The sequence below is a fragment of the Egretta garzetta genome, unplaced genomic scaffold (assembly GCF_000687185.1).
Source record: "Egretta garzetta isolate BGI_Z169 unplaced genomic scaffold, ASM68718v1 scaffold712, whole genome shotgun sequence".
NCBI lineage: Eukaryota > Metazoa > Chordata > Aves > Pelecaniformes > Ardeidae > Egretta > Egretta garzetta.
Genome location: NW_009258883.1, coordinates 460,227 through 487,342, shown reverse-complemented (window position 1 = coordinate 487,342; position 27,116 = coordinate 460,227). Strand labels below are relative to the sequence as shown.

The 27,116-nt window shown below is 39.0% G+C and overlaps 1 protein-coding gene across 1 annotated transcript in view; it reads right to left on the bottom strand.

The window, feature by feature from the left end:
• The window catches only part of NNT (nicotinamide nucleotide transhydrogenase), a 45,851-nt gene extending 19,048 nt beyond the window's left edge, over window positions 1-26,803 (bottom strand). The window contains 18 exon segments of the mRNA XM_035889489.1: window positions 3-96; window positions 813-973; window positions 2,847-3,080; window positions 3,694-3,889; window positions 6,536-6,681; window positions 7,486-7,596; window positions 8,398-8,559; window positions 9,453-9,606; window positions 10,712-10,903; window positions 12,573-12,706; window positions 13,476-13,663; window positions 15,242-15,330; window positions 16,020-16,107; window positions 17,574-17,791; window positions 18,939-19,168; window positions 23,748-23,752; window positions 24,863-24,891; window positions 26,469-26,803. Coding sequence (XP_035745382.1) covers window positions 3-96; window positions 813-973; window positions 2,847-3,080; window positions 3,694-3,889; window positions 6,536-6,681; window positions 7,486-7,596; window positions 8,398-8,559; window positions 9,453-9,606; window positions 10,712-10,903; window positions 12,573-12,706; window positions 13,476-13,663; window positions 15,242-15,330; window positions 16,020-16,107; window positions 17,574-17,791; window positions 18,939-19,168; window positions 23,748-23,752; window positions 24,863-24,891; window positions 26,469-26,564 — 2,527 coding nt within the window. The 5' untranslated portion in view covers window positions 26,565-26,803.
• Between the last annotated feature and the right edge of the window lie 313 nt (window positions 26,804-27,116).

The following is a 27,116-nucleotide window of genomic DNA, read 5'->3' as shown; positions in this document are numbered from 1 at the left end:
GCCCTCAGCACACAAAGCCCATCCAGAATAACTGTTCAGGACAGTAATAACGACAGGCATGTCAGCACCTCCAATAGCTGCTGTTAAAGTGACACCCTGGAAAAGGAAAGAAAAATACTTCAGAATACACTGACTAAGGAAAACACACAGAAAAGAGAGCAGCACTGAAAAATCAATACCAAGTTACTGAATAAGTCTTCAAGTATTTTCAGTGTAGAAGACATCAAACTGTGACACGAGGATTGGATTTTTGAGAGAGGACAGGAAGGCACTCCACTGTCCTCATCCCATGCTTAGTCACAAATTTTTACTCACAAAAGTATCCTACCAGCTCCGTGGAATTGTTCATACCATTGAAGTATTCATACTGAGCAGCCTTTGCAAGACTCAGTTTACAGAATGGTAATACTCAAGGTAAATTTTGCAACAGCTGGTGTGAGCGAGAATGGGGGAAGTTACACATAGGGATAATCTAAGTTGTCATGATAACCTGTAGATCCAGCACTCTTAAGTATTTTAAGGATAAACTTTCCAAAAAGTCTTTTAAGATACCAGTTCGTCATATAAAAAGCGCCATTAAGTCATAGCTGCAAAAAGTAATTATATACATACCTGCTGGTTCTCTGGAACAGTTCTGGTTTACAGCTAAATTTAGGAAAGTTAGTTGCCACTTGCTACTGCAAGTTAGCATACAGGCACTATGATGATTGTGACTCAGGCTGGTAAAATACAATCATTAAGAGGAAACCTGCAAAGCTGAAGAACAAACTGCTTTTTTGATTTGTTTCACCACCGACAAATCCCCAGCTTACCATTATGGCTGAGAGAGCTGACACAGAACCTAAGCAAGTAATTCCTGTTGTGTAACTAGGGTCAATCATGTACGGAACCATCCCACCAACGCTGGCAGCCAGCAATCCTGCATTCAATGCATGTCGACCAGGCAAGAGCAGTGGTGCAGAATTCAGGATACCTGTGATCAAACGCATATTCAGAGATTAACACATACATGCAGGAGACCTTGTCTCTTGCCTTCAGAGAAGATTGAATACCTCAGAAAAAGAAAAATTAAAAAAAAAAAACCAAAAACGGGAGGAGCAGAAGATAGAACAAATTAGTTTGAGACCTTGTGCTGACTCAGTATTGCAACACAATCAAACTTACTCTAGATCCTCAAATACTGTTTGAACTCGTATTACTTCCTAATCTCGCTGAAGTGCTTCAGAATAATCATAAAAATCTCTTCTTCTCTTGAAAAGCCTTGTTTTGGTTTTTTTTTTAATGTACTTTCAGTCTGGCCCGAAGTCTTAGCATGTTGTGTATGATACTCTGTAATAAGAAGCTTTTAGCTGGAACTTCTTAGTACAGGTATTATCTCAGCCTCTCAAAATCTGTGTGCTCAGAAAAATATGACTACACAGGTAACACAAAATGTAAAATGCTTTTAACTTCACCAGTACTCCGAGTCATATAGACTTCCCACAGCTTCCCACACTGGCAGAGACTTGAGGGGAAAAGATGGTTCAGTATTTGTGTGATTTGGTTTTAAAAGACAATTATGTATCTATTGTCACAGTAGGCTTTTTTTTTTTTTAAACAACACAGTGAAGAGTAAAGATAATGCAAGTTCATCTGTTACTTTGGGTGTAAGTAATTTAAGTGATTCAAGGAAAAGAATGAGCTGATGGTCTGTGGACTAGGAGTCAAAATGTGTGACCTACTACCTCTAGTTCAATAGTATAGACACGCTTATTATTATTGTGCTAATATGAAAATGCAAGGGGAGGAGAAAAAACCCAAAACAGGAGAGTGGTCTGAAACAGACAGTAAAGTTCACCAGGGACATGTGCACAAATCACTGAGGGGATGAAAGGGGTAAGATGGATAAAAGAAAAAAAAAAGAACCAAGAAGAAATAAATGAGTAACTACTTAGCAGAAAGACATCAGAAATACATACTACTGACAAATCCTTCAAAAGATTATTAGAGAAGACAGCTTTCCATCCATGTCATGCTTCCTCCTTCAATGGCTGGTCTCATAAACACCGAAGAAAGCAAACAGATGTTTCCCAGAGGAACGATTGCAAAGCTAATAACAGGATCAGTAATAGGAAGCACTTAGCCAGAACTTCTTAGTACAGGTATTATTTCAGTCTCTCAAAAGCTATATGCTTACAAAACCAAAAATAAATGCAATTAAGAAACCTTCAGGTGCATAAGAATCGGGAATAAGTGAGTATTTAATTTGGAAGGCAAATTTACTACAATAGGTATGGAGCATGGAGTTGGCACAGTAGGTAAATAGACAGTGAACTGAATGGTTTAAAAGTGAGGCAGTCTCAGCTGATGCTGCAAGCCACCTACCTAAATGAAGCCTGCAATGCTAAGGACAAAATCCCATAAATATTAGCCGTGCTCACTGAGTCCAGCAACACCAGGGATTCAATTAAAATGTCTGCTCAGGAATACAAAGTTGTGATCATAAAAATTCAATAAAATCAATTAGAGAAACAGTGTCAGGTAGTGTCTTAACAACACTAAAGCAACACTTATTTCTAGACATGATGAACTATGGGAAGCTTACATGACTTGGTATTAATAGCAGTAGTATGTCCAAGCACTGAAAACTAAGCTTTCGTAACTGAAGTTGTACACAAATTAAACAGAATTAAAAAGAAAAAAGTACACTCATAAGAGTTAAGCATGTAAGGTTTTACCTGATGGAAACTACAAGGTCTTTCCAATTACACAGCAGTCTAAAAGCAGAGCTAAACACTGGGCGGGGGGGTGGGGTGGGGGGGCAGGAACACTTTAACAAATACTTAATTCTGAACAGAAGGTCTCACCTTGCAGTTTTCCATAAGCAACAAGAGAGCCACTGAAAGTCACTCCACCAATGTACGTGCCAAGGTACGCCACAACCTTGGTGAGGTTTGCAGCTGGATCAGTAGCAAAGTGAGGATATTCAATCATGTATTCTGCTACACAGGTGAGCACAGCAGCCAAACCAACCAAACTATGGAAAGCAGCCACCAGCTGAGGCAGATCTGTAATCTGGATGCGCTTAGCAATCGTCAAACCTATTGAGAGTTGAAGACAGAAGGGAAGCTTTGTAAAACACAACCAATCTATACAGCTAGAAATTAATGTGTCATGGTTCAGTGTGCAATGAATACGCATGCCTGTTCCAATGGAAAAATTTGTTCTATACTAGAAATTGCTATGGTACTTAACTGAAAGCTGCATAGGTGTATTTTGTGCAATGAGGGTATCATGGAAATTAGAGATAAGATTAAAGCATATCATGTCCCTAGCAACTTCACTAAATATTGAGAAGTTCAACATTTTCCGCGACGAAAGCTCAGTGGGAAAAAAAGAATTTGGCAGGAGTCAGGAACTGAACAGAAGTATGAAGTTGGGCAACTTCATTCACCTCTGCATACCCAGTTTCCCTAACAGATTATACTCTCCTGCTTTTCTACCAGTATCCCCATTCTCTACCAAATCCTGATGCATTAATAGAAGCCCTCAGACTTAGGATTCTTTGTTCACATTATTTGCAGAATAACATATAAAAACCATGAACTAAGTTAGTCAATTCACCTGTGACCTATACAATATTTTGTGTATATAGAACTTGCATAAATGCATGTATAGAGCATATATTGTTAGTTTATCGTACTATACACATACCTATGGTACCACCAAGTGCCATTGCACCTGACATCTGCGCCAACAATTCAGGTGAGGGTTTAAGGCCTCCAAGAGTTGCTGCTAAACCTCCTGCAACACCAATCATACCCAAAGCATTTCCAAGACGAGCTGTTCCTTGGGTGGACAGACCAGCCAGGGCACCAACACAGCATAAGCCTGAGCCCAGGTACATCATCTTTAGAATAAGAAAAACATCAATACGCATATATGAAATAGAAGACAAACTGTATAATCATTATAAAAATCTTTCTGATTATTACACAAAAAGGCTGATTTCTCCAGAATGTGGTAAGTCTCAGTTTTCAACTGAAGTCAAAACTCTTGTCTGTGGGAAGCTGTTGTACAGGATGTGATTAAAATGTGACGTCTATTAAAACTTCTTCCCCGCTTTATGACCTTGATTTATCTGCATGGTGAATACTAAACTTGAGCCGATTTTCCTCATCAGTTCAGAATCAAGTTTTTTTTTCAGTATAAACCCAGAGCTAAACTGTCCTGTTCATTATAGGAATAGATTCAGAATTTGCTTATGGCACACCTGAACTCCTGTTTTCAAGAAGTATAAACAAGCTGAAATGAACAGAGCTGTACCTGTCTAGATAACTGAAAAAACTCAAATATATTACAAGCCCCTGGCATAAAAGTATGTTCGGATTCACTTTTTCCAAACACAGAAGGCAATACACACTGATTTTTCTTACTATTAAAACAAATGCAAACAAAAGTTTACCATAAAAGGTGCCATAAGTACATCCCTCTGTGTTGAAATCTTATCCCATCCAGATATCACACCGCTTTAACTGCCATGCCAAGTTGAATTTTTGGAAACATTTAAACCAAAGACTGATTTCTGTAGTCACTCTAATATTTAAGCTGTAATTTAGGAAAACTGTCCAATAAATAACAAAGTACCTGCAACTTTACAGTAAAAAAACCCCAGAGCTTTTCAATTTTGGAGATTCAGCATTTGGGGTATGACTGCAGGCTTCAAGTTCATCAACTTCAGATTGGCCTTGTGGGAATACATAGCTGATGAAAAGACCATGGCTAATTTGCTATTTACTCCTCAACAGAGTAAGCAGTGAAGCAGCATACCATGCTGTGAACGGTGGGATAAGAACTGCAAAGTTACCTGTTCAATATTATAGCCACCGTTGAGAGCAGCAGCATAGCCTCCTACAAATAAACCACCAGGAAGTAGGTACAAGTAGTTGTACTCAGGAGGATCTGTGGGACGTTTGAACATATCCAGCATTCTCTGTGTAACTAGAAAGCCACCTGGACAAAGTAAATGAACAATTTTACAAAAATAAAATCTGAAACTAAGCACATGCCAAGCTGTAACAGAAACACTTGGTTAAACCATATTATCTGACAAAGTTAGCAACTGACACCAGTAGAACTTCTGAAAAGCTAGTAATCTGGAAAACCTCCACAAAACAAAGGTGTAATCAGGGTGAGATCCTGTTGTCTTTTTTAACCTTTGGAGGAAATTCATAAAAAGGAGGAGTTTGAAAGCCTGGAGGACTTGCTCTGGCCCCATACTCTACACTGACTGTAGGATACAGCTTAGTTTATGACTGTGTCCTTTTCCCTATCTACTCTAGGAAAAAGCAGTATAAGTCACATTGCTCACTTTTTTATCTTTTTTATTCGTGAAGCTGGGACTTTTGAAGCTTGAGCAAGCAGAATTTTGTTCTATGCAACGAGTATATTTTCAAGTAGGAAAAGGAATACAAAGACAAATGCAGTACCATCTTGGGATATACAGGAAAAGATGTTTCATGTAATCATCACCCAAGGGATACTGCCAAAGAAAAATGCATATTTAAATGCTTCCCTAAAAAAAAGGTTACACCACAGGATGTGCAAACCAAATACAATAACTATACAAATACTATGAAAGTTTGGGGGCGGGGGGCTGGGGAGCGGGAAGGAGTGGGGTTCTTTATTGAGATCCTATTCCCAGCATAGTATTTCTGGAATCTATACAGTTGAAGAGCTAGAAGAAATAAAAGAATTACACAAGTGCTTTTAAGTTACCCTTAGGAGAAAACCTAACATCCATACCTGCAATATTGACTGAAGAGATAAAGGTCGAAAGCACTGCTAGACTTTGAGGAGCGTTTTCAGGGAGATAGGTTCCTCCCATCAATACCAGCCCACCCACTGCAGTTAGTCCTATTTAAAAGAGAAAAAAGTGTTACTGAACCTTAAAAAGCTCTATACCTGTAGCAAGTTTCCTTTCAGCTGCCAAACAGATACCAGTCAACTAAAATTTTGATGCCTACTCTACACATCACTATTTAAACAAAGACTACTTTGGTCTTTTTCAGCAATACAAACATGTTTCAAAAGAAATTTAGTATATGAATATACTTTTGAAGTACAGTGCCTCAAGCAAAGAGTCAGTCTCCAAGTACTTGTTCAATAGAAGAAACTTGGCTTTTAAGTCAAAGTAAATCAGACTAGTGACCTGTCACATATATACACACACAGATACATAAAATCTCACATATTTATAGAGTTATGAATCTTACAAGACACTCAGGTTTTTCTTTTTCTTTTTGCCCCCTCTCAAACCACATAGTTTGAGGAGAGGAAAAAAAGAACACAGAAAATATGAAAGACAAGTTATTTTCAGGGCAACATTTTGGAGACATGAGAGGAAAGATGTGTTCTATGAAAGGAGAGACTGCAGCACTCCAAGTAAAACAAACTTTAAAGGAAATAGGTTAAGAGTGAAAAATTATTTGTAAAAATTAAAAATACACAGCACCAGATTTGCCCTTCTTTTAAAAAAACATACTCTCAGAAATACCTGTTCAATATTATAGCCACCGTTGAGAGCAGCAGCATAGCCTCCTACAAATAAACCACCAGGAAGTAGGTACAAGTAGTTGTACTCAGGAGGATCTGTGGGACGTTTGAACATATCCAGCATTCTCTGTGTAACTAGAAAGCCACCTGGACAAAGTAAATGAACAATTTTACAAAAATAAAATCTGAAACTAAGCACATGCCAAGCTGTAACAGAAACACTTGGTTAAACCATATTATCTGACAAAGTTAGCAACTGACACCAGTAGAACTTCTGAAAAGCTAGTAATCTGGAAAACCTCCACAAAACAAAGGTGTAATCAGGGTGAGATCCTGTTGTCTTTTTTAACCTTTGGAGGAAATTCATAAAAAGGAGGAGTTTGAAAGCCTGGAGGACTTGCTCTGGCCCCATACTCTACACTGACTGTAGGATACAGCTTAGTTTATGACTGTGTCCTTTTCCCTATCTACTCTAGGAAAAAGCAGTATAAGTCACATTGCTCACTTTTTTATCTTTTTTATTCGTGAAGCTGGGACTTTTGAAGCTTGAGCAAGCAGAATTTTGTTCTATGCAACGAGTATATTTTCAAGTAGGAAAAGGAATACAAAGACAAATGCAGTACCATCTTGGGATATACAGGAAAAGATGTTTCATGTAATCATCACCCAAGGGATACTGCCAAAGAAAAATGCATATTTAAATGCTTCCCTAAAAAAAAGGTTACACCACAGGATGTGCAAACCAAATACAATAACTATACAAATACTATGAAAGTTTGGGGGCGGGGGGCTGGGGAGCGGGAAGGAGTGGGGTTCTTTATTGAGAGATGTTCTCAGATCCTATTCCCAGCATAGTATTTCTGGAATCTATACAGTTGAAGAGCTAGAAGAAATAAAAGAATTACACAAGTGCTTTTAAGTTACCCTTAGGAGAAAACCTAACATCCATACCTGCAATATTGACTGAAGAGATAAAGGTCGAAAGCACTGCTAGACTTTGAGGAGCGTTTTCAGGGAGATAGGTTCCTCCCATCAATACCAGCCCACCCACTGCAGTTAGTCCTATTTAAAAGAGAAAAAAGTGTTACTGAACCTTAAAAAGCTCTATACCTGTAGCAAGTTTCCTTTCAGCTGCCAAACAGATACCAGTCAACTAAAATTTTGATGCCTACTCTACACATCACTATTTAAACAAAGACTACTTTGGTCTTTTTCAGCAATACAAACATGTTTCAAAAGAAATTTAGTATATGAATATACTTTTGAAGTACAGTGCCTCAAGCAAAGAGTCAGTCTCCAAGTACTTGTTCAATAGAAGAAACTTGGCTTTTAAGTCAAAGTAAATCAGACTAGTGACCTGTCACATATATACACACACAGATACATAAAATCTCACATATTTATAGAGTTATGAATCTTACAAGACACTCAGGTTTTTCTTTTTTTTTTTGCCCCCTCTCAAACCACATAGTTTGAGGAGAGGAAAAAAAGAACACAGAAAATATGAAAGACAAGTTATTTTCAGGGCAACATTTTGGAGACATGAGAGGAAAGATGTGTTCTATGAAAGGAGAGACTGCAGCACTCCAAGTAAAACAAACTTTAAAGGAAATAGGTTAAGAGTGAAAAATTATTTGTAAAAATTAAAAATACACAGCACCAGATTTGCCCTTCTTTTAAAAAAACATACTCTCAGAAAGAGTGTTTTCTTGCTATTTAAGAAAGTAAACTCAGACATGCAAAGTAGTACTAGGCTCTTTGGCATTTTAAAAGGCACATCAGCAGACCTCTGTCTGAAGTTTGAGTAAAAGGCGCTGTGCCTACTTCAAATAGAAAATAAGCAGTTGTGTGACAGCTACTTACCAGAGATAGCATTAGTCACTGACATGAGTGGAGAGTGAAGAGCAGGAGTCACACCCCATACTGTATGGTACCCCACTATTCCAGCTAGGCCAAATGTCGTCACCATTTGCGTGAAAGCAGTATTAGGAGCTACAATGCCCAGTCCTAACATGCTGGCTAAACCTAGAAAAAAAAGCACAGCAAAACTTTTCCGTAACTTTTCAATGGTTTCTTACATTGAAACTCTGTACAACAGGAGTCCAGTACTGAGCTAAAAGCAAAATGTAGTTCTGTGCATGGACTTGTTTCAAGATCAGCTGGAGCATCTTTGTCAACTACAAGGCTCTTTTGGTGCTAGTGTTTATTTCAGAATAGAAAATAAAACCATACATATAATACACACATATTGGTTATGCATGCACACAAAGCAGCACAGACAGGTTTCTACACCAATACTGAATCCTGTCACTCTTCTGTTCTATAGCAAAAATGTGGAAGAGTCACAGACATCTTAAGACACCAACTGGAAGACTCAAAGCATGCTTATGAAAAACAGCAGTTAAAATTAAGAAAACTCAATTCATTAATTACCTCATGCAGAAGTTCTGATGCACACAGAATACCAAATGACAAGAGCAGCCAATATTTATTTGTCAAGACAAATCTCCTATTCTCAGTACTTCAGTAGGCAGTGGGCATTTAAGTCTCATATAGAACATTGAAGTTTGAAGAAAGCAATGGCACTGAATTGATTCTGCTGCAAAGTATGGGCACAGTCCCTAGCAGGAGTCCATTAGAATTTTAAGTATTTAAATAAAGCCAAACACACAAACATGCACACAGTATGAGTCAGCACTGTTTGAAAAGTTAATACTTTTCGTTAAATTTCTAAAATTTTATTTTCACTCTCAAAAGCAATTATTACATTACCCTGATTTTGCACCAGGATACACCAGCCAATCAAGTTCTCTACCAACTAGTTATTAAATTGATTAAGTAAGATGAGGAGTCACTTAAAAGTATTAGCCAAATGAGGAGCACTCTACACTGATTCTCCAACTCTGGCAGTTGCCTACCTGCTGTGTATACAGATGCACTAGTCATAGTTTTTCTAAAAGGTGTAATAGTAGCTGCTTTTTCTGCTTCCAGCTCTGCTACAGTCTTCTGCTTCACAGGGGCTCCTTGAGGAATGTTATTTGGTGGAGGTGCTGGGAAAATCACCTTGCCATCCTGACAAGAGATATTTACAGTTATCCCTAACATGGCAGATACTTTGTAGTTAGAGGCACCTACTCTTCTTAATCCTGCAACTCAGGTAAGTCTTAACATCCTATAGCCATGCTGCAGGAACATCTCCCTTTTCTGCTTCAGCAGAATTTTGCAAGGCTGGATGATCAGTACAGCCTGACCAAGTTAACCATACTGCTTTACATTTTTCAGACAAGATTTAATATCAGTGTCCAAGAGCACCTGGTGGAAACACAGCACAACGCTTGAAAGCAGGAACCACAACAAAGAGGTAAAATTCCTTAAATGCAAAGCATTTATGCAAAATAAAACAGGGTCTTTGAAAAAGCAAAAATCTGCTACAGATCTGAACTGTAATCAGAGCCCGCCCAGACCTCTGTTAGGTACCAAGCACAATGTTTCTTCTCCAGGTCTCTAGAGGAACAACTGGTGGAGCTGTCAGACCCAAGCTGTACACACCACTTCAGTGTTCTGGGAGAGCTGAAGTCAATGCAAGATATCATAAGCATTACAAAACATTGGCAACATTATGCAACAAAACTCAACAGAAATGAAAACCTCATACCTAGACTGCATGTTATTATTTCCTAATGGTTGCAGGAGGAGAGTCCATACTGGCCCATGCCCTAGGTTTTTATTTTATTATTTCCTAATAGAGCTTAAAGTATCCTGCATATTCTAGTTCCATTATTTTTTCCTGAAGTTACTCTTATAAGAACAGAAACGTGTATTTATTTAAAAATAAAAATAAAGGAAGAATGTTTTTCTGGTCCTGTAGTAATGTTTCAAACATGTTTTAAATAACTATGCTTTTATCACATGTATACAACATGCAAATTCAATCTTTTTCTTATTTTTCAATAGTAGACATTAGGTGTTTCTTTAACATAAGACAAAAGCAAAGAGTTTTCCCTTCACAAAAATGGACAGAGGAATATTCAGATGAATACAAGTATGATTGCCCACACTGTCCATCAAGCCACATCTGAAGTCTATTGGCATGCAGTATCTTTGAATGCATTTTAAAGAGACAACACTGATAAAAGCATGTACTCACAAATTAAGAAGAGAATATTTACTGACTTACCTTCATGACTACAGTTCCTCTAATAACATGATCCAGAGTCCCATAATCAAATTCATCTTTTGGATCAAAGTAGAAGTTCTCTTTGTCAGGACTAATAGCCTTTAGGAGTTTGATAATATTATTGGAATACAGAGTACTGGCCTGAGTAGCCATTCTGCTAGGCAGGTCTGTGTAGCCAATATGTGTAACACCCTGAAAAAAATTCAAGTAAAATAGTAAGGATTAGTTCAATCTCTAAAGCAGCAGCATTTCTTCCAATATATCCTTCTGGAAATACATATCCAAAGTCGGGGGAGGATTACTCACACCAGTTAGACAATTCAACATGATCAAATCCAACACCTTCAATGCCATTAGCAACAAGCCTACACAGAGGAAGATGTATTGGTACACAAGCTTGTCCTCTCCAAATCCTACCATTCTCCCAGAATTTAGCTTCTTAAAGCAACCAGGTAACAATTATCCCGCCCAATGCTTAGCATCTTCTCAGTGCTTCATGGACTGGAGCTGACTTTCTCAGAGGAGTGAAGGGAGCTTCCTCAGAACTATCTAGCTCTGCAAGTAATATGCCCAAGTTCACACTTATGTAAAGACGTAACATAATACATCCACACTGTTTAAAGAACAAATGTGAATATATCTGGCTATCAGGCTCTTGAGCTTTTGGAAGGTATGGGAAGGTGACGCTGACATACACTCTTCATGTTCAAGCAGGCTTGTGTTAAAACAGCGCTCCTGCAACTTACAGCCAAGATCCATGCATGCTTGCCGGAACTCCGGCTTCTTAATGCAATGCTCCAGCACACTACTAATAATTCTGCACTGCTGCTCTCTTCCACAGTGCAGGGCCAGTATACTATATCCAGGGGTAATATTCCTCTGACTAAAAGCACTCCATATAAATTCTTCATGCAAGGATCTGCTTATTTCTGTTCTACATACTCTAATTTCAGTTTTTAAGCAACAACATCAAAAGCCCCACAAAACCACAAAGCCAAATACACTGCATGATTCATGATATATACACACACAGCCCTGATTACATTAATGATGACCACAGCAGCAATACGTCCTACAGGCTTCCCTAATAACAGCATCATGTCCTTACATTACCAAATAACCTTGGAAATCTGCTACTTTAAGTCTCATCACCCAAGTTTCTGAACTGCTAGTAAATTTCCCACAGGTACCAAAAATAAAACCCCAAAACCAGGAAAACAAGCTCTCAACTGAGCCAATGAACACTGGAGCAAAACCAAAAGTAGTTCAGTCCAGATGAAAAGTGCTTACTTTAATGAAACAATTCACACTACTCCCAGCTAGGGTTACAAGTGGTTTGGGTACTCTAGGACAGACACAATCAAGTTGCCAAAGCTAAAGACATGCAAAGACAGCACCCTGCTGAAGCTGAAATTATACTGAGCTAAGCCAGAGACCACACTGAAGTAAACACTGACATAGTCTGAACCTGTTTAGCTTACCTATGACAGGGACTGTTAACCTCCAGTTGTGGGAGGTGATGAGCAAGGCAAAGAAGCTATTGCTACTGCTTTCTCTTTAGGTAGACCAAGAAATAGACATCAAACCACACCCTCAACTCAGCAGACACAAATCACTGGACTTGGAAGTCTAAGCAGTAACACTTCCATACCTAACAACCAAATTAACACTACACAAAGGTATTTGTTTCTTTAAAAACCTTCAAATTGCTATACATAGAGATGACTAGTGACCAAAACCAAATCTAAAGGACTACTTAAGCCCAAATAGCAAAATCAGCAATCCATTTTCAGCATACAGTTTACAAAACACAATGTGAATTCATGCAAACTGTGAATGATCTGCAGATTAAAATGCTCACCTTATGAACATACATTTCTCCAGGCTTTGTAGTCTCAATGTTTCCCCCTGCTTCTGCAGCTAAATCCACAACAACTGAACCTTCTTTCATTGACTCAATCATATCTTTCTTAAACAAGATGGGAGCTTTTTTGCCTGACAAGACAAGGCATTATAAGTTAAACACAAAATACAGCTTTTTATCTGTAGAGCTCAGGAGATGAATTCTCCGCCCCTCTCTCCCTCAAATATTTTTGTAAGCAAATTTTCAAGTAATCAGTCCGTAGGATGAACTGTCACAGAAGATTTATACAGGCAGAGAGAAGAGACGCTAGAACATCTTGCTCCCAAGCATGTAAAAAAGGTATGCATGGGCAGTCTACCAAAAATGCTGGCAAGTCCAATTTTTTCCTCAGTAAACTGACAACATCCAATACTACAATTTGCGTCATTACAAAAAAAAAAAAAACAAAAAAACAAAAAACCAAATGAAATGCCACACTGTAAGTCATTAAGAGACTAATGTTGTGCAATACAAAGCACTAAAATCTAAGCTCTACCTCACTATGCTTAAATTACAAAAGACAGTACTTTTTCAACTGGACTTGTTTCAGTGCACAAGCTGGACAGCAGAAGTAGCAGTGATGCAATAAATATGCAAGAGAATTATGTATTCCTGGTTTACTACTGTCTACTTGTTTACTAAGAAAAAATGATGATACTGAGTCAAAGACTGCTAGTTTGTAAAAGCAAAAGTAATAAAAAAGGCACACACTTTAATACCAGGCATTTATCAGGGAAGGGAAAAGTACATGCTCACTCAGACATTAACTCATTAACACCTGTTTTCACTGCAGGCACAGTTCCAAAACAGGTCAACTTACACAAGATAAATGAAAATGAACATCTTGCACATAAAACATACCTGGAATGAGTGCTGTAGTGATGATAATATCAACATCTTGGCACTGCTTGGCAAAGAGTTTCATTTCAGCTTCAATAAATTCTTTGGACATTTCTTTAGCATAACCACCCTGTCCCTCTCCAGATTCCTTTAAGTCTACTTCCAAAGGCTCAGCACCAAGAGACTTGAACTGTTCCAGAGCTGCAGCTCTAGGAAAAGAGAATTGCAGGGGAGGAAACAACCACTACTTTAAAAAATCTACCATGACTTTTCTAGTCTTTTTAGTATCAGTCTTGAGACAAGAGATCTAAAACTTATGCTAGGATTAAGACAACCGTATCTAAAATCCTCAGCTTTCTGTATTTAGTGAAAAAAGTACTTGCATTGCTAATTTTAGGTGCCTAATGAAGATACTTGGATAAGGAATGACGGCAGCCAACAGTTTCCTGTATAGCCAACAGAGTTGCTCCAAGACAAGTCTCAAAGCTGGGAGTTTAACTGTTGACAAACTTTGCTCACACATTTCTCTTGTCATAACTAGGTAAATCTACAGCCCAAACTTACATGCCTAAGATAGGTGACAAATATATAATCCGTGGCCCTGTCTTTAATCTGTGAAATGAGAAATACTAATAAGTCTTACTTTCACAGTGAAAATTTGGTTTTGGGAGGTTTGGGTGGTGGTGGTGATGTCTGGGGTATTTTGTTACAGTTATCCCTTTAATCTGTAATTTATTTTGCATCACATGATATCACAGTAAATAGTGTTAGGTGAACATTCACAACATGCAGAGGATTTAACACAAATATTTAGCACACCAAGATAAAAGTATACAGGATGCTTAAGAAGGGAATTTAAAAAATCTGAAAAGTTTTAGACAGATTTTGATCATGCTTTTAAGAAAAATAAACTCTTTCCAGTTTAAGGCATACGCAGATTTTCTAACAAAACAGAGTGAAGGTTTTTTCATATTGCACATGATAAATCTGGAGGTATATTAATTTCTATTATTTCACATTAGATACAGCTAAGTAGCACTAGATGCCACTTCTGAATAAAACCAAACACATGTAAGTAATTGTAATGCTAATAACAGTATTAAGCACATACAAATTCAATGTAAGAAGGCCATTTAATAGGGAAAAAATAAATTTGCAGTCCCTGCAGCTATAAGAAGGAAAATGTTTGTGCTCTGTAATTTTCCCAGTCTATTGCTCTAAAAAATGGCTAGGGACAAAATAATCCTTCTGAACATAAAGAAGAGACTCAAGGAAAGCAGCATTTAATGTAGTTTCAGATGAAGTTTCTGTTCTTTCATCTGGAGTTTCATAAATAAAATAACTTGATCTCTTTCTCTCCTTCAGCAGACTGATAGAAGTGTCTCTCCAGAGTTCCTAGCTGGCCTCTCTGGGATCAGGACAGTAGGGGTGAATGAGAGTATGCAGCTATGAACCTGGATCAAAGCAAGTTATAAGTGAGGGCATATTTCTTTACTATTTTCCCTGTGTCCTCAAGGAGAAGAGAGACATGAAATTCTGGATAAAAGCCCTAACTTTCTTACTTTCGTAAAGCAATGGGTTTTTTTATTTATATAGTTCTGAATCATGCAATGAGGACTCTTTGGAAGGTTTGATTGTTTTGAGGTACAAAAACCAGAGGAATAATGATGCATAAAAATGGTAGGAAAGGAGTTGTGATTTAGTGCAGTACAAGTGTTTTCACTCTAATACAGCTACAAACAACTTAAAATAATTTCAGGTTGCTATTACCATTTTCACACACCTACCTCGTATCAAATCCACGAACCACTGCACCCATCGATTTAGCTGCTCCTGCAGAAGCCAAGCCAGCAACTCCTCCTCCGATGATCAAGACCTAGAATGATACCTTCATCATGCTTGGGGCATAAACTAAAACTAGAGCTGGTTAGAAAAGCAGCAGCACTGTACTGCTTTCATAGTTGCAGATACATCTCATAAACCAGCCATTTAAACAAGTTACCTCATGACACATATCCCAAAATAACTTTGGTAAAGCTGCCCATAAATCTAACCATTTAAAAGCTGTAACTCCTAATTTCACTGATCTGAAAGCCAACTCATCTGTAGCTAACAGTTTACGTAAGTAAGTACAGGTTTTCTCCTTAATTTATCTTCGTTTTTTTTCTCCTTCCCTACTTCCATTTCTCTTCAACCCAATCCACCTGCAATTCCAATTATGCAATCCTTTCCATTGTAGCTTTCAATGGACCAGAAATCCCAACATCTCTGACTTCTCTTAACTGCTTCCTTGCCTTTCTCCACCTGGGAAAAAAAAAATCCATCCATGTATAGCTAGTCTGATGTTTAAAACTCAGCAAACTTAAATAAAACTCAAATTATTCTATTATTCCCCAAAACCCCCGACACTATGGGCAGTGAACGGGAGTAACTATAAGGATTTCTGAAGTCTCCAAAACTAGCCCCAAGGCAGGAAAAAAAGCCTTTTAACAGTTTCGTTAGTGGTTAGCTGTGCTCAGGAACTCGCACATTCTTCTGCCACAGTACCTGTTTAATTGCACATACCTTTGCTGGAGGAACTTTACCAGCAGCTGTGATCTGACCCGTGAAAAATCGACCGAAGTGATTTGCTGCCAGTACCACAGCCTTGTAACTGTCAATTAAGGATGAACACACATCAGTATTTTCCCAGGCTCAGTACAATTCCATTCATGACAGCAATCAAAAGGATGAACATTTGACCAGAGCATGAATAGGATAATGCAAGTTTAATGTTTTACTACTGAGCACAAGTTTAATAGTCTTTGCTCATATTTCTTGCCTTTTTTTTTTTTTTTTTTAAGATCACTGAATGCTTTTTCAGACAGAATTTTTGGACTGCAATACACTGGATGTCCACAACTATTCACCCTCTCAACTAAGATGTTACCGGAATATGCCAAAGTTAACTTTGTGGTCTTTGAAGCTGCCTTCAAAGGCTGTAACCTGAAGCTTGTTAGGGAAGGAAACATGAAAAAGCAATTTCAAAACCCAGAGTAGTTTTGCAGTAAGCTCACTTAGACAAGCAAGCACACATTCAAGAAAGATATTCTGACCCATACTCTGCAGAGCTATATTGTAAGGCAAATAGCTTAACCTTGCTACTTCTTTTGCACCATCTGCTTTGCAGCCATCCAAGAACGACTGGCTGGACACCAAGTTAACATCAGCAGAGCTATCTGAAACACGGATTAATGTGTAATTATGTCTTTTCTTAACAACAGTGCACATTTCTTGCATTTTTACTAACAGTACTGTGGTTCAACAGTCCCATTCCACTCTCTTTCCTATCGTCAGCAGGGACACGTGGAGGTCTGTATGCCATAAAATTAGTTCTAGTTTGGAATACAGCTTGTACATTTTATACCTTTAAATACATTATGAATTCCTATATTTTAGTATAATTACACAGAATGAAAACACAGACAAGCAGCCAAACATGTACATATACTGCTGGCGTCCATAAAACCTGGCAGCCTTCTCCAAGGCTTTTTATGCCTCACAGACATCATCTATGTAAAAAGGCAAAAATTAATAAAAAAAGCAGTAACAAACCTAAAAATAGAAGTCAGCTTGACAATAAAATTTTAATTCACTACAATACAAGTCATAAAGCAAGAAGTTGTCTGAGAGTATTTGGTCTTTTGTTTATACCTGCCGTGGCAATTGCATTTTTACTGAGTGTTGTTTGGGTTAGTTAGCTCCCAACACCAGATCCCAGTGACAGATAATCTGTGTTCAAGCTGTCTTAAAGGATGTCTTTCAGCCTACTCTGATCTAGTTCAGACCAAAAAGGCACTAGACAAAGCAGCCCAGAAATTAGAAGAACTGCCTTCAATTTTGTTTAAGCCTTGCTCTGATCTACTGCAAAGCAGACCATAAGAAATTTAAGAAGTTGTCTGGCACCTCCAACAGCTTCATCCTGCTTGAAACAGCTGTATGCTAATAGAGATGCAGAATTGTTTTAGACTTAATAGCAAAGTACATAGCTTTTAGTACAGATATACTTACTCAAGCAGGGGGTGGGGGGGAGGGGGGGGGAGGAGGAGGAGGAGGAGGAGGAATTAGTAAGATTCATACCCAGCAATGTTGGCCATGGAGCTAAGTGCATCATATCCCTGAGCAATGGTGACCCGTGGAACCTGATCCATAGCCAAGACAGTAGTTCTTTTTTCTGCAAGTTTTTTCAGGAGGTCTGGATTTTGTGCTGGGTAGATAAAACTAATCAGGGTAGCCGCCGTCTTAAAAAGATCTGCCTCATGCACACCTAGAGCCGAGTTATGTATAGGAGCCCTCACCTGAAGAAAGAGAGAAGTTTCCAAATTAATCAGAGGAAATAAATCAGAACACACTCCACCTCCTTTCTCCCAGCTTGCAATCTGTCCATCCCCCTCCACAAAGTACACAAGGAAGGAAGTATATCAAAGGCTGTTTACGCTACTGAACTGAGTAACTGCACTTCTTAACTGCAATCCACACATTATAATTAGTTCTAGGCAGATTGGTTACATGGCAGTAATAGTCAGGCACACACCTTCAGAAAGATCTAAGGGCTTCTAACTAGCAGTTACTTACTTTTGTGACAGACAGCTGCCCCCAAACCAGCCATTTTTAAGAAAAATGAGTACTGAACAGATGTGTCAATTAAGCTCTACAAGCTAAGAATCACTAATGAGGCTGCAATATACTGTTACATACTGGGAATTTCAAGCATGAAGTCTAGCAGATACTCATCTTGAACTGCATTCACGTCTTTCAAATTTCTCACTTCAAAAAGAAACCTACTTAAACAGGTTGTTCACAAACTAGCTCACAGAATGTTCGATCCTGACAGGGTAACTTCAAATACAGTAGTTAAAGGAAGCATCGACATTAAGTTTAAGGTCTTTTTTCCTTCAAGACTGTGCACAACCTAATACCTCTCAAGCAACTTCACTTTTAGCAGTCTTCCCAGATCAGCTACAACTCACCTAGTTACAAATACTTTTGAAACACACTGTTGCTGTGGAATTGTTGGATGTCTGATTGACAAAAGTTAGAAACTTGCATCTTCAAAATTCCAAGCAACTCTCTGAAGAGTACTTTGAGTTCTATGTTACTAATTTTGGAGCTGAAGTTTCTTAGAGCAGGGATCTTATCTGATTAGAGCCCAGAACTAGTCTACCTCATTCTAGAAAACACAACTCCTCCAAGGTAGTTAAACACTTGGTAAGAAATTATCCTCAATTTTTTCAGTGCTGCCATTTACCAGTTTACTACTGTAGGTTTACACCTGAGCTACTGAAAAAAAATAGAAGACAGACTAAAATTGAACCAGAACTCAGAATGGAAAATATTCATTTAAAGGAGCTTACTTACTGAATTTTCAGCAGACTATAAGAAAAAAATGACCTATATATTTTTCCAAAAAGAATGTAATAGGAAGTATATTAATAAAATAATTACTTTGACAATCAAATCAGAAGCCAGGACTTCCTTGGTCCCCTGGATCTTTGCTCCAACTTCTCTGTAATGGTCATCAGAAAATTTGGAAGCTTCTCCAGCACCAGATTCCACCACAACATTGAAGCCTTGTTTAACCAAGGCTTGAACTCCAGCCGGTGATAGAGCCACTCTCTTCTCATTCTCAAATATCTCCTTGGGGACACCTACAGTCAGCTGTTTATAAGGAATTCCTGTAAGAGTGGTGATGAGACAGCATTAGTTGCACTGAAGATTAGTTAGTTGATAGTAATGGCACTCTTCAGTCTTGTACAGACACATGCAGACATGTCACACTTAGCAATTCTCCTCCTAAGGGGCAAGGAAGCAGAATATTTTCTAGCAGCATAGTTTACATTTCCTTAAATTACACCATCTTGCTAGAGATCCCTGTTCTCTCAGGAATCAGCAGGTCAGCACAATCAGCCAAAGATGCAGTAACAAGTATTTGGTGCAGTTCATACTCATCTGAATTCATTCAGTTGTGGTTGTATAAGCCAGAATGTCAATTACACATTGCACAGTGTTCTGGTAACAACACATTCTACCTGGGGTTAAGAATTTAAATCCCTCTCTAGTCACTTGAACTTTATTGTTAAGAAATCAACAAATGAGCTTGAAGAGCTGAACTGCATTTTAACTGAATATGTTTTCAAATTACAGTTGTCTCAGATGACTATTAATGAATGTAACTTACATACCACAAAGTACATTGCAAGGCACAACTACATCAATAAGGTGCTCTAACAGTTGCTGGAGAAATTAAAAATATGAACTCAGGAGTCACTGAAGAACAGTGGAATATCTGTCCACTAGTTTGTTCAATTATACTTTTCTTCAGTGTTATGCCCTTAACTCATTCAAGGCTCTACAAAACCTCCTTTCAGGTTGTTGTAGAGAGCAGTAAGGCCTCCCCCCTCAGCATCCTTTTCTCTAGGCCAAATAACCCCAGTTCCCTCAGCCCCTCCTAAGACGACTTGTGCTCCAGACCCCTCACCAGCTTCATTGCCCTTCAATGGACACACTCCAGCACCTGACTGTCCTTCTTGTAGTGAGGGGCCCAAAACTGAACACAGCATTCAAGGTGCAGCCTCACCAGTGCCAAGTACAGAGGAACAATTACTTCCCTGCTCCTGCTGGCCACAGCAGTATTCCTGATACAAGCCAGGATGCTGTTGTCCATCTCAGCCACCTGAGCACACTGCTGGCTCATATTCAGCCGGCTGTTGACCAACACCCCCAGGTCTTTTTCCACCAGGCAGCTTTCCAGCCACCCTTCCCCAAGCCTGTCATGTTGCATGGGGTCGTTATGACCCAAGTGCAGGACCTGGCACTTGGCCTTGTTGAACGTCATATAGTTGGCCTCAGCCTGTCCAGATCCCTCTGTACAGCCTCTCTACCATAAAGCAGATCAACACTTCCACCCAGCTTGCTATCATCTGCAAACTTACTGAGGGTGCACTCAATCCCCTCACCCACATCACTGATAAAGATGTTTAACAGAACTGGCCCCAATACTGAGCCCTGGGGAACACTGCTTGTGACCAGTCACCAACTGGATTTAACTCCATTCACCACCACACTTTAGCCCTGGCCATCCAGCCAGTTGTTTACCCAGCAAAGAGTATGCCTGTCCAGGCCATGGGCAGCCAGTTTCTTCAGGAGAATGCTTGTCAAAGGCTTTCCTAAAGTCCAGGTAGACAACATCCACAGCCTTTCCCTCGTCCACTGAGTGGGTCACCTGGTCACAGATAGAGATCAGGTTGGTCAAGCAGGACCTGCCTTTCATAAACCCATGCTGGCTGGCCCTGATCCCCTGGTTGTCCTGGACATGTTGTGTGAAGGCACTCAAGATGATCTGCTCCATAACCTTCTCTGGCACTGAGGTCAGACTGACAGCCCTGTAGTTCCCCAGATCCTCCCTCCAGCCCTCCTTGTAGACGGGAGTCACAATTGCCAACCTCAAGTCAAGTGGAACTTCCCCAGTCATCCAGGACTGCTGACAGATGATTGAAAGAGGCTTGGTGAGCACCTCCACCAGCTCCCTCAGTACCCTTGGGTGGACCCCATCTGGCCCCATAGACTTGTGTATGTCTAGGTGGTGTCGCATTTCACTAACTATTCTCTCTTGGATCGTGGGAGCTTTGTTCTGCTCCCCATCTCTGCCTTCTGGCTCAGGGGGCTGGGTACCCAGAGAACAGCTGACCTTACTATTAAACACTGAGGCAAAGAAGGCATTAAGTACCTCTGCCTTTTCCTCATCCTTTGTCACTATGGTTCCCCCTGCATCCAGTAATGGATTGAGATTTTCTTTGGCTCTCCTTTTGTTGTTAATGTAATTATTCAGACATTTTTTATTTCACAGAATTGGCCAACTTAAGCTCCATTTGGGCTTTAGCCCTTCTAATTTTCTCCCTGCATGACCTAAGAAGACAGAGTGAAAGATCAACAAAGAAGTGCATTACTTCTAATTATTTTTACCTTTTTTTTTTAAATGTTTGCTTTCTCTTTGAAATTAAACTAGTAAAATGTAGCAAATAACTTGAAGACACAAGTGTTTTGATATTTCATATGCTGGAGAACATTTAAAATTCTTTAGATTACAAGTCAAGAAACAAATTCATATAAACATGCTCCAAAGGAACATAAAGTCACAACAGGAGTGAGAATGCACATCTAAAACAACAGACCCAAAAAGCTAATAATGCTTCGCAGAGATTTGCTTCATCAGCATACACCACACCTAAACATCACTGTGCAACTCAGGGCCTCCCCATTACAGCAGCACTAACCACTTGAAAGCTATGGGAACTGTTGCTCTCACTCATACAAATTACCCTTGTCATTTGAAAATAACTTTCTTCTCATCTCTTCTCCTAATTACTACACAATGAAGTCCAGCTTCTGATTTTCACTCAGTCAACTCAGTGGAAATGAGCTCTTTTGTCTTTTAGAAGCAGAAAGGAAACCTAGAAGATTGACATTTGTTAGAGTAACAGAGACTAATCATAATTTCAGAAAGAAAGTAGCTCTAGGACAGAAGGCAAAAATGTCTTCAAGAAGCACTGAGAAAATAAAAGCTGGAGCGCTACCTTTCCTGTCTCCTTTTGTAAGCTTTTGCAGCACACAAATACAGAGGAAGGAAGCGATAAATTATACCATACAGGGAATGGAAGGATCACTGCAAATTTGAAGGTGCACAGACACTTCTCTAAAGCTTATACACTTCTCAAGCAAAAAATTTAAATTTTTTTTTTTTTTTTTTGCTCCTAAGGCCCAAGTTAAAATGACAATTGATGCTTCCGATTTCTTTTTGTTCACCTGCTTCTGGGTGGGGCAGGGGGTACCAAAGTAGAAGAGTAAATGGCTACGAGGGATGGGACAGGAATACCCACTTGCTACATGCGAAGTGTATTTCCTCATTTCTTTCTTTCACATTGTTACACATTGCATGCGATATAAACAAGTAAAACTTTTTCACACAGAAAGTATTTGCATCTTATTTAGTAAGCAGAATAATCAGGGACCAATGCTGAGGACTATGCCCTCCTCCAACGCTTTTGGAAGATCAATCCAAGACAAACATTCGAAAGTCACATTTGCCTGTCACCTTCTTTTCTCCTCTGTCCCACTATCAAATTTCTAGCAACCAGTGAACATAGAAGCAAACGGTCACAGAAGCAAACAGATGTCAGTTTGCCAGTCTTTAGCTACAGCAAGTTCAGGACATTTTTCAAGCAGACCACCCTGAGCTATCACATCATTCCTCACCAAAAAGGAGCAGGTGTCTACAACTGCAAAGCAAAGATCTATGTTATGGCATGATAAATGCTACATGTGAACAAAGCTATACTATGAACACCAATTCGGTTTGTTGAACTCAGCAATTTCGTTGAAGTCATTAGTTTTGAAAGGTTGAAATCTAGAATTATAAACATAGGATCTTAACGTAGGTTTTATTTTGAGAAAGCACATCACTATCCTTGCCACAGGTTTAACACTACATAAGAGCAAAGCTTCCAAGTTGTTTTTCTAAGCCCCCACATCAGGTAATCTCTTTAAGAACTGCCTTGAGTATGTTTTAGTAACTTACTGCTTTATGATATCAAGAACATTATCCAAAAACAGACTGATGTACACATACCTCAAGCATGGTTTTGAGTCATGTGAAGATTTTGAATACATTCACCATTGAGTAGGAGATATACAGTACTTTTTTTGATACAAAGAATCAATACCAAAAGGATTCTGCCACTATCATATTTTTCATTACATTTCACAGGCCTTACAATCTTAGCATGGAATGTACATAAATTGGAATTCAGAAAAACTAGTAAGAAGCCACTCTTTCTCATCCCCTTACCATAATCTCGACTGTGTGATGAGGACATATTCAAAGCACAACTTCAAACTTCAAGTAAAGAGTAGTCTACATCTTCTAGCTTCAGAAATCAAACAATTAAAAATAAATACAAAAGTTATTTTCTCCATTTAACTTCCATCTACAAACCGAGTGTTTAAAGAAGATCCTAAGTCAAAACTATCAAGAAAATACAGAACATTGTGTGTAGAGAAATAAGAGAAAAACACATCTCCTTGACCTGATTTCAGAAAGTACTCTGTAGTGAAATCGTATCAGCAAGTATTAGATACTGACTTACAAAAAAGAGAAAGAAGTTTTGACTATACACCACATGTTCTGGGATGGGAAAACAGGGAAACCTGCCTAGTTTCTAGGTTACTCTAATATCAGCTTTAAACAAGCCATCTCACCTGTTCTGAAGATGAGTACATATTCCGAAGAACAGCAATATGATGTTGGCAAGAAGAGAAAAAAAAAAAAAAAAAGAATGGTACAGAAGATTAAACAAACACCTGATCCCTCTTCTTACACATACAAGGAGATACGAAAAACCCAAGGAAATTAAAAGAGAATGTCTATGGTTTATAGATTATGTACCACTTACCTAGAGAATTGACAATAAACTGTTATAGGTTTAAAAGTTCTGCAAGATTTAGAAAAAAAAAAACCCAGGGGATTGTAAGAAAGTAGCATCAAAATAGTAAGGACATTAAAAACCAAGATAGAGAAGGGTAAAAGTCAGAGCTGTAGGCCAAACCAGTCTGGAAGTATGTTGGAAACCTCAGAACTGGTCATTCCGTAAGCACCTTTCCCAGGGCTTGGGAAAGTTTTGCATCAGTTTCTGAGGCATCTGGTGCTAGCAACTATTTGAGACAGGTTACAGGAATAGTTGTTTACTCCTGTATGAAAGTTCCTATATTTCTAAGAAACAAAGAAAATAGCAGCAAAATAAATAGCAATAAGAAAAGTATCCGTCCTCCAAGTTTACTTTTCAACTGACTCCAAATCTCTTCGCTCCTCAAGCAGCTGTTTCTTGCACATAACATATCCTGGACTAAATAAAAGTTAATCTGAGAGACCAGAAGCTAATAGCTACAAGCTTCAGAAGAATTACTGTGACACTAGTCTTTTCAGAAAACTTACTCTTCTTAGTATTACAGAGATTTTACCAAGTGTCACTATAATCAAAGATAATTTCTAAATGCTAGAACAAAATGTAGTTATTTTATATGCTGTTAAATTTTGATTCGAGAGCACTTAAGAAGGATACATAGGCAATAGTACTGCTACTAATTTGTCATTCAATGGCTGTTTTATCCTTGATTTGTCCTCTGCTGAATGACAAATCTCATGTTACCAAAACAAACTATAAGGACAGCTTAATTATCAACCAAAAGCCTTATCAAACTTATAATTCTCAGCATTAAATAACTGCATTGCATGAATACTACTCGCCCTTAAGTAAGGGCTCCCACATGACATACCCGAAGGGACAGCACTGAATGCTTAAACACATGATACTTACCCGAATTCTCTGTCCTTGTGGGAAAATTTCTGAAAAGTGATTCATAAAAACAAGAAAATGTACGCACACACAGACGAGCATACTGATTTCAGTAAAACTGAGAAGATCTTTCAGTTTCACGATCAAATTTGTGGTCAAAGTCAAATACAAAGATTGATTCCAAACTCAAACAACAACAAGGGCACTTACCTGGGACATTTCAGAAAGAACTTTGAACCTAGTTTCCTACGTCCCAGGTTAACACTCCCATACAAGGGACAATTTGCCATATCAAGACAAGCAGATTCTCATTCAGATACTGAATATGGAAAAACAAATTGGGAGCATCACAAAAAATTCATGGGATAGCAAAACTATTACCTGATCATTTCTGACAGACCCCAGATCCCTAGGCTGTCAGTCAGAGTAAAGAAAGTCAGGTTCCACCACGCAACTGTGGTAAAAAGCCATGCAATACAGATTATCAGGAGCCCTCAGAGTAAAGAAACTCTTCCTGGCATTGTATTTCAGAAGCTCCAAAACATTGGGTCACCAATTTGAACAGACCCCAAAGTGCACTAGCCACTGTCAGTATTGACAGAAATTCCATGCAACAAAGGCTTCTCCGTGTTATACAGTCATCTTATGTCCTGTGCTTTCACAGCCTGACACTTCTGTTCACAAACTACGCTCCAAAACATCTAATGTGAACAGAAGTGTCAGGCTGTGAAAGCACAGGACATAAGATGACTGCGTGTGTTTGGAAGAACTGAACATCACACGTACAATCAGTCAATTCTACACGTTAATCTGTCGCAGACTGAGAAGACACTGGATCTGCACTGAAGCGGGGTCTCTAAATTCCTTCAGGGAGACATGACCCATGCAGGATAATGGGCAAAAATATCATTAAACCAGGTTTACATATTCTCCAGTATTCTAGCTGTCAGGCTATGCACAGCATAGGACAGAGCAAAAAAAGTCAGTTTTGATTTTCATACACCAGACTCACATCATAAACTGGTACCACGGATACCCCCATTCCCTCCTCTTTTTTTTTTCTCCTGAAAATACCTGAACCTGTCCCTTACCTGCACTAAAATGTAATTAGTAACCAATATGCCGATAAACCCTACACGTGAAGATGCAAATTAGAAGTCCTTCAAGGTGGTACAACGAAGTTTCCTGAACAAAGTTAAGAGATTTTTTAGATGGGATACTTACATCTACATACCGTCATGCTTGCAAATGCTTTGTGAGAGCTGTATTGTCTCCTGCATGCACACACAGAGTTGCACCACAAAAACTCATGGGGAACTCAGGCTTTTAACTAAGGAAAGTATTTGTTTAAATACTTCCCTCAAGTCTGGTAAGCGTCAGCAGGAGCTCTGACCACCTACCCTTAAAAACTATCTGGATTTAAAGTATTCGTAATAAACACAAACACCTTCTACACAGGCCCTTCAAAACCAGTGTAAAATTGTACTGCAACTGACTGACTCAAGTAAACTGGTGACATGATTCATGTTCTTTTTAAGTCTTTTCTGTGCTAATGCGTATCTGAAAGAGAAATTCAAGCTATCTTCCTGTTTTAAAATAAAAGTTTACAACAGTTTAATCAATTTACCTGGCTTTGGAGCTGCCTGAGACCTGAGCATCTGGTGGGTTCTAAACATTCGCAAACACGGCATCTTTGCAGAATGGACCTTAGGCGGTAACACATTGCCAAAAACAGGAGTTGAGCAGCCGCTAACGGCAATACGCAGAAGGCTCGCCATTTCGCCCAGACCTCACAGCAGACTTCTTGCCACGTATGGAATCCCTGCTGCACATGTGAAAACAAAGCGAGAATTATTAATGATACTAGACAGAAAGTATGTAAACTCGGCAGCTTAAGTCCGGTTGGCTGCCAGCAGCCATAAGATGAGCATTCCTTCCCACCTTTTCTTTCTAGCTGGAAAACAAAATCTTTTTTTTTTTTTTTTTTTTTTTTTCCAACTAAGACAACTATCAAATACAGTAACAAGCCCACGGGAGGTCTGACATTACAAGCTGACCTAGAGGTCGTATTTCTGTGACTCAAGACCGTGTTCTCTTTACACTGTTGCTTTAAACAAGCAACTCCGGCACGTGAAAGCCTCCCGCGCCCCCGAGAACCAGACACACAATTCCATCCCGCGGGAGTTACCCCGAGCGGGACGGCACCCTGCGGGCGCTCAGGGCCCGTACCAAAGCAGGCACTCGGAGCGGCAGGGGAGCCGGGCCGCCCTCGCTA